The sequence below is a fragment of the Austrofundulus limnaeus genome, unplaced genomic scaffold (genome assembly GCF_001266775.1).
Source record: "Austrofundulus limnaeus strain Quisiro unplaced genomic scaffold, Austrofundulus_limnaeus-1.0 Scaffold46, whole genome shotgun sequence".
In the NCBI taxonomy this organism is placed as follows: domain Eukaryota; kingdom Metazoa; phylum Chordata; class Actinopteri; order Cyprinodontiformes; family Rivulidae; genus Austrofundulus; species Austrofundulus limnaeus.
Window position 1 is genome coordinate 197,778 of NW_013952448.1, and position 7,746 is coordinate 205,523.

The window sequence follows — 7,746 nt, forward strand, 5'->3', positions numbered from 1 at the left end:
CCCCCCCCCCCCCCAATCTTCCCTTGTGCGGCTTTCAGAGGTGTCGAGTAAGTACAAATAGCCTACTTTGTTACGTTACTAAAGTAGAAATTTTGGTTATTTATACTTTCTGTTCTGTCTTCTTCTGAAAGGATGTTCTGAACTGTAATTTCATTGTGCTCTGAACAATGACAATCAATGTCTAATCTAATCGAATTAATACCATTGCTAACTAATAAAACATAGTTTATTTGTTGTTTACTCATAAAAAGGAGTTTAATTTACTAATAAATATAGTTTATTTGGTATTTACGAATAAAAACTCAGTTTATTGGTTAATTACTAATAAAATGTAGATTATTGGTTATTTACTAATAATCTATTGGTTAATTATTAGTAAAACATGCACATTATTGGTAAATAAAACATAGTTTATTGGTTATTTACAAATACAACTACGTAGCTTATTGGTTAAATCAGGGGTGCCCAAACATTTTCCCCGAGGGGGCCAAAATGAAAATCTATCCAGGGCTGCGGGCCAAATGCAGTAATATAATACATGAAATACAAATACTTTTTAAAGTAAAGTCCTTTATTTTTAACAATTAAGCTGTGCAATGGCCCTCTTTTGTTTTAGTTTGTGCACTTGGAGAAAATCTGCCATTTGCTCAAGTAGCAAAGGCTCATGGGACATATCATAAATTGATAAAATGAGTTTTTGTGGCCTTATAAAGTGTGCAAATCTACATGTGGGGTTGAATCTGATCTAAAAATTTCTTGTTGTCATTTCATGTTTTATTATTATGTTTATCCCAATAAATCAAAGATAAAGTCAGCACCATGAATGAAAACTACCTTCACTACAGCCCTTTTATATAGTCATTTGACCGATGGAAATACTGTGTTTCTACCTATAGGATAACAGGTACAACCTTGTAACTTTGGCAACTGTTGGTGGGCCAAATCAAATGGCTTGGCGGGCCAAATTTGGCCCGCGGACCCCACTTTGGGCTCCTCTGGGTTAAATAAAACATGTTTATTGCTTATTTACTAATAAATCTATGTAGCTTATTGGTTAATTGTCCTCTCTGCAGATGATTTCAGCGTACAGATCATTGTCTTTGAACAGCAGGTAGCTCCTCAGCCTGTTGGGCAGCACCATGGACCTCAGCCGGCTGCAGCTCACGTGTCTTCTTGTCTCCACTCTGCTCAGGTGAGACAGAGACCGAGGGTTACCTGCAGAACACACAGCAGCTGTTGCAACAAAAAATACTGCTTTCATGTAAAACATTGATTCTATGGTTTTAACTCACTTATGATGTTGTGAATTTGAGGCCACTCCTCGTGTTTCTTCAAGATTTTCTTCAGTTTCCCACAAAGAGACACTTGTCCAACGTACTGAAGGAGGACCAACACAAACCTGCCCACCAGGTTCACCAACCAAGAGACACTGACAAAATCACAGAACTGTGGACAGAAACGCATGTAAATACACAACCTGTTCAGACATATCTGAGCAGAATTTAAATTCATATAAGAAAAAATTGTGCATTTTCTACTGAACATTTAAATACCTGTTATAAAAATAATTCAGTTCAGTTTATTTCATATGGCTTCATCTCAAAGTGTCTTTATTTATTCGGTCTGAACTATAGAGAAACATACAGGTCCTGTGTCAAACAGAAAGTTTGATCAACTCCAGGAATATAAATAAATATGACTAAACTTAAACTGAGCAAAAACCAAGTGTTCAATTCAATTAATTAAATTAAAACTTGGTTCAAAACAAAAACTAATTCAGAACTAAAAATCTCCCATCTGTTCATTTTCTGTACGTTTCTCCTCTTTAAGGATGTTATGGAAATTTTTGTTCTGTGGGAGGAAACTGATGTTTGATGTAAACCTTTTTCTTTAAAGGCACAGTGTGTTGGATTTGTTGTTTTCAGCGACATCTAGTGGTTGAGTGGTTGAATCATCCTCCCTGGTCCTCCCCCCACCCCCACCCCCCGCTTCCAAACGCAAAGGAGTTGCTACGGTGTCTCTCAGGTGTCAAAAACCTTTGATAATTCCAACCGCGATGTCTACCAGCAGCTTCAGGGCTAGTGATGTTTCAAGTGGTAAGATTATGAGCTTTAATAAGTAAAATTATCCCAGCTACAATGACAGACAACAAATATTACATTTATAGTATTATAACTAAAACCGTTTTTGATGCCACCACTGCAGTTTGTCCTTCATGAGCCTTCGTAGACAAGATGGCGGTGCAAGATGGCGGCTGCCTGTAGTGGCGACCCGCGACCATGGAGATATAAACAGCTTTTTATAAGGTAAAAATAATAAAACAAGGTCTTTGTCTGCAATGATCAGACATGTTTTTATTATTGTCATTAGTGATTATCTCAATTTCGGCTAAAAGAATTGACAAAATCCTACACACTGTGCCTTTAAGTAGAAAACTTTTATTATTATTAATTAGCTTTTTATAATAAATTGTAGATGAATATAAAATGGTAAAGAGTTATTACTGGAATGATTACCGGCACCTGGATCTGACCTAAATCTGGATTTGTTTTGACTACATTTGAAGATCTGATTTAAACAATTTATCAGTGGTGAACAAAGTACTCAACTCTAGTACTTGAGTAAAAGTATTGATACTCGGGGTCAAATCTACTCAACTACAAGTAAAAGTTACCAGTCAGAAATCTCAAGTTAAAGTACTGAAGTACTCACTTCTGAAAATACTTAAGTATTCAAAAGCACATGCATTTAAAAATACTCAAGTATTCAATAGTTCAAATTAAAATGTTGAATATCAGTACACTGTTGTATTGTTTTCAGAGTAATTTTAAAGAACTGCAACTCTCAGATCCACCTGATGTATCGACACGTATAGTAGACAAATTCACCACCTGTAAAGACTTCAGCAATAAAGGGAGTGGTGAGTTCTTAAATGCAGAAATGTAGTTTATCCACGGTGAACACAGAAGACGTTTAAACTGATACAAACTATTTTTCAGTCCTAAAATCTCAAACATCGAGCTGAGATTTTGCCATCAAGCTGGTTTCTCTACTCTCTTCAACCGTCTCCATTGCTGGGTTCTGTTTGAAATGAAGGTGGAGCTCAGCGCTGTCCTAGATGTGAGCTACGACTGTGATTGGTTCCCCTTGTGAGGGACATAGTGTGTGGCCAATTAGAAAGAAAAACAGAAATAGCTACAAAGCTATGCTGAGCCAAAAGCAACAAGTAACTAAAAGCTTCCTAGAAATGTAGTGGAGTAAAAAGTACAATATTTGTCTTTGCGTTGTAGTGGAGTGAAAGTAATAAGTACCCCAAAAAAATCATTTCTCATGTAAAGTAAAGATACACAAAAAATATACTTAAATACAGTACTCAAGTAAATGTACTCCATTACTGTCCACCACTGATGGTGGCCATGTTGGATTTTGAAGTAGCAATCATATTTTTGACACCTCTCATACTGTCTGCAGCCACACATTTAATCTGAGCCTCACTTTTATTCAAGTTATTCAGAGATTTCCACTTCCTCTCTTTCTTCTGTGACAGAAAACTGAACTAAATCACATAAATGAATGAATAGATGACTCTATAATTTTGAAATTTATTTTTAGCTGCAGAATTTTGAATCTTTAATCAGTGAATTTGGCTGAAAATGTTAGATATTTAGTATCTGAACAGTGGTCAGAGCTGTTGGCTTTCAGCGAGATATTCACAGAATCTCAGCCCAGACCTTACTGACTTTAGGAATTAAACCAGCCTGATTGCTTCCTGCATTTGGTTTTCACTTCGCGACTGATCATTGATGCAGAAAGTTGTTTGTTTTCTGCTGAATGTCATCAGATGATCCAGAGAGGAGGTTCACCTGCTGAATGTCTCTCTAACATGTGACTGAGCCTGTCTTACATGATGCAGTCAGTCAGCAGCTGATGTCTGATGAAGCTGAAGCTTTTGTCTACAGACTGACCTTCGTAACTCTTGAACAAGAATTAAAAAAAGGAACAAAAAGAAAAAATAAAAAAGGTCCTCTGGATGGGTTCTTCTTTAGTGAAACGTTTCGTCTCTCCTCCAAGAGACTTCTTCAGTCTGAGTTTCAGGTGAAACTCAGCCTTATAAGCCCTGCCTCCACCTGGACAAACAGGTTAGTCACATGCAAAAGAGGGCCATCGCCTAACAATAGGCTTGATTGGCTCTATTGTTCATAGAGGGTCATGTGCCCCATCACCTGACCCGTGTCGTGTTATATGAATGTAGTGAATGCAAACGGGGGTTCAACATCCCCTTGTTTTAGTCCCTCTCTCCCTCTTTGTGTTGATATCATTGGGGCCCTGATTCACACCATTTTGCTCACAGGGGGCTGAGTCATACTTGCAATAACAGCATTGTAGGAGGAGGACAACTGGACACGAAGGCCTCCACCTCTGTTTAATGGTGGACGGTTTTAGTCAAGCCTGTTTGTCCAGGTGGAGGCAGTGCTTATAAGGCTGAGTTTCACCTGAAACTCAGACTGAAGAAGTCTCTTGGAGGAGAGACGAAACGTTTCACTAAAGAAGAACCCATCCAGAGGACCTACTTATTTTTTCTTTTTGATTTTTTCTACCTGGATTACTGAGATACATCAGGACAATAAAAAAGGAACTTACAGCAACTTTCCCACCCTGATGTGAGCCACCAGACTCAAACATGTCCTCCCAGCTGTTGCCGTGGTGACAACAGAAACATTTCTCAGCATCATAGCCGTTGTTGAGCAGCAGCCTGAGCATCACCTCGTCGTTCAGGCAGTACTGCAGAGCCGTCGGAAACACCGTGTCAGTCACCACAGGGAAGCAGCAGTTCACGTCTGCTCCAGCTGCCAGCAGCAGCTTCACAATCTCATAACGGCCGCCCCGGACCGCCACCAGGAGGCAGTGCAGGGGGTCCAGGTCTGGTTGTGCCCCCATCCTCAGCAGGAGCTCAGTACATGTGGCGTCTCCATTGGAAACAGCAAAGTAGAGAGAGCTTTTCCTCAAGTCTCCGTAGTTTTCTGACATGTGAGGCGCTAGCAGAGCGTTGGCGTCGAAGCCTTTGTGCAGCAGAAGCTCAAGGCACTGGACGTGGCCTCCGTCTGCTGCAGAGTGGACCGGGCTCTGACCAGACAGCCGCAGGGCTCTCCGAGTGGTGATGGGGATCAGAATCCTGAGAGCTCTGTCGGAGACAAACACCAGGTCACCTTCCGTCTCACCTGAGCAGCCAGGTGAGCAGGAAGTGAAGCCGATGCCACTCACAGGTAGTGTCCTTCAAACGCAGCTCGGTGGATGGGCAGCTGGGAGCTCAGGTTAGGGATGTTGGGATTGGCTCCATGTTGCAGCAGGATGTGGATACAGTCTGGATTCCCTGCTCCAGCAGCGTCGTACAGGACACTGTCCCCGTTTGGTGCTTGAGCGTTTACATCAGCTCCTGATGGAAGAGCAGGAAGTGCTTAATCAGCTGCTGTGTTCGTTCACGTGTCATCATTAACTTTATAACATTCACAACTAGAAGCACTCGGAGAGTGCAAACCTCCGCCAAGACCAGTTTCCCCCATCCTGTAATAGAGTTACAAAGGGGCACACCAATACTACAGTGCCACCTGCTGGACACTTTGAAKCCCACGCCCTGTGAAAGCATCACAGCTTTGCCGATCTCAGAGTGTTAAAAGAAAAAAAATTCCTGTATCCGCATCGTGATTCAGAACATCACCTAAATTTAATGGTGTGTTCCTTGGCCCACCCACATGTGGTAAAAATGCATGACAATCCATCCACAAGTTTTTTAGTAATATTGTCCACAGACAGACGGACAGACAGACGGACAGACAGACATACACGACCGAAAACATTACCTCGCATTGGCGGAGGTAACAACAAATAGCATTTATCCCAAGATTATGAGTTGATTTCTCAATGGTTTTCTTGAGATAATGAGTTATAGTGTTCCTCTTGTTGTGCATCATTCTGTAATCATGAAGACAGCCTGGTCCCCTCAGCTGGTCACTGATGAAGTTTATTATATCAGCAGGATCACTGGAGTGAAAACACCCGTTGAGCTGCAGTCAGGCCAGCTCCTTATATAACCAGTGCTGCTATGAATGTTATCTGTAGACAAACTGCAATTTCAGCCTGTGTTATGATGGTGAAACTTCGTCGATGACCAACTGAGGGGGCCAGGCTGTCTTCATGGTTACAGAATGATGCACAAGAGAAAAACCATAATTTGTTCTTGCGAGAAAACCATGGAAAACAATTATATGATTATTAATGTCCACTCTTGGGCTTCTGTGTGTATTATTAGCACAAAAAGTCAGTAAATTAGTGTTTGGCAAATGATTTCTTTGTTGTAACAATGCTTCTTGACAATGAATCTTGGAAAGCCTGTTAATTTCCCCTTTAAATGCTGCCACATTTGTAAGGAACATGCATCTGTGAGGTGAGCACACTCAGCTCACAATATTGCCAAATCTTCTCTGGCAATCAGTTTATTTTGTTGTTGTTATTGTTGTTGTTACTATTGACTCTTGTTTTGAGCTTCTGGTACCTCCAAGTGCTGCCAATCAGGTGCAGATATAAGATTTAATATCAAGAAGCATTTGTCATAACAAAGAAATCATATACCAAACACTAATTTACTGACTTTTAGAGCTAAACACAAAGATGTGACAACCTGAATGTTTTCGACAAGAACAGCCGAAGTCATCCTGATTTTTCAGTATTAGAAAAGATGGACCTCTCTAATCCAGCTTATATTATACACGTTGGCAAAGCAACAGATTTCTCATTTAGCTGTATTAACTTAGCCAGCAATCCAGTTCAATTTCTTTCTTTCGGCTGGGTTTGGGGGGACAGGAAAGAGACACGGACAAACACAGAAGGTTTATTGCAAGAAAGTTAAGTTCTTTTAACCAGGGTGCAGATGATGCAGGCCATGCCCCCAACAAGGTAGATAAAATATTAGGAGAGATGTCCAGAAAGCAAATTTTAAAATGTTTTGATGGGTGACTTGAGTACTCGGCTGTCCTCTAAAAAAAAAAAAAATTCCATCTGAGACATTTTGATGGTTCTACGTCCATTTAAACATAAAAGCGTCCATCGCAGAGGGAAATGTCCTGCCTGCTGTAACGAAGCATCAACACAGAAATCAAACACGAGTTACTGTTGAAAGCATTTGTTCACCATATTTGATGAGGAGCTCCAGGACCTCAGGATGGTTGTACTCAGCAGCGATACCCAGAGGAGTCACGCCATGCTGGTCGGTCTCTGTGACCCGACCCCCGTTTCTCAACAAGAGCTCCATGACGTGGACACAGCCAGCTCGCGCTGCTTCATGGACGGCCGTCCACTGCTTTAAACACACCTGATCCACTTCAGCTCCTCCAGCGAGGAGAGTGGAGACCATCTGATGAGATCCAGCTCTGACAGCTGCAGACACGAGGAGCAGGACTTTATTTCATTTCAACTGGGAACACAATCTAAAAAGAGAATAAAAAACAGCCCTTCTTATGCATACTTTACTTTTTATGAACAAAAATACAGTATGTTGATGAGAATAATAAAAGATAGTTTACAATAAAATAAATCATAACAAAAAACAAGATAAACAACACATCAAACAGAAGCTCAGTTTGAAGTTTGTTTGAACTTTTTGTGTTTTCTTTCCTAGACTCCGAATTTTTGTAAAAAAACAACAATTTCCTCAAGTCAGTTTCGCAAATATTTACAGGTTCTATTTTATTT

The 7,746-nt window shown here is 40.5% G+C and overlaps 1 protein-coding gene across 3 annotated transcripts in view; it reads right to left on the bottom strand.

The window, feature by feature from the left end:
• Window positions 1-957: 957 nt before the first annotated feature.
• LOC106517227 (ankyrin repeat and SOCS box protein 15) overlaps window positions 958-7,746 on the bottom strand; it is a 12,869-nt gene continuing 6,080 nt past the window's right edge. For 2 of the 3 annotated variants that reach the window (XM_014007947.1, XM_014007948.1), the window contains exons 5-9: window positions 7,186-7,431; window positions 5,263-5,434; window positions 4,642-5,182; window positions 1,293-1,446; window positions 958-1,215 (exon numbers count right to left, since the gene is read on the bottom strand). In XM_014007947.1, the coding sequence (XP_013863401.1) occupies window positions 1,055-1,215; window positions 1,293-1,446; window positions 4,642-5,182; window positions 5,263-5,434; window positions 7,186-7,431 (1,274 nt within the window). In that variant the 3' untranslated portion in view covers window positions 958-1,054. The remainder of the gene's footprint in view (window positions 1,216-1,292; window positions 1,447-4,641; window positions 5,183-5,262; window positions 5,435-7,185; window positions 7,432-7,746) is intronic. The other variant, XM_014007949.1, reaches the window with a different exon arrangement.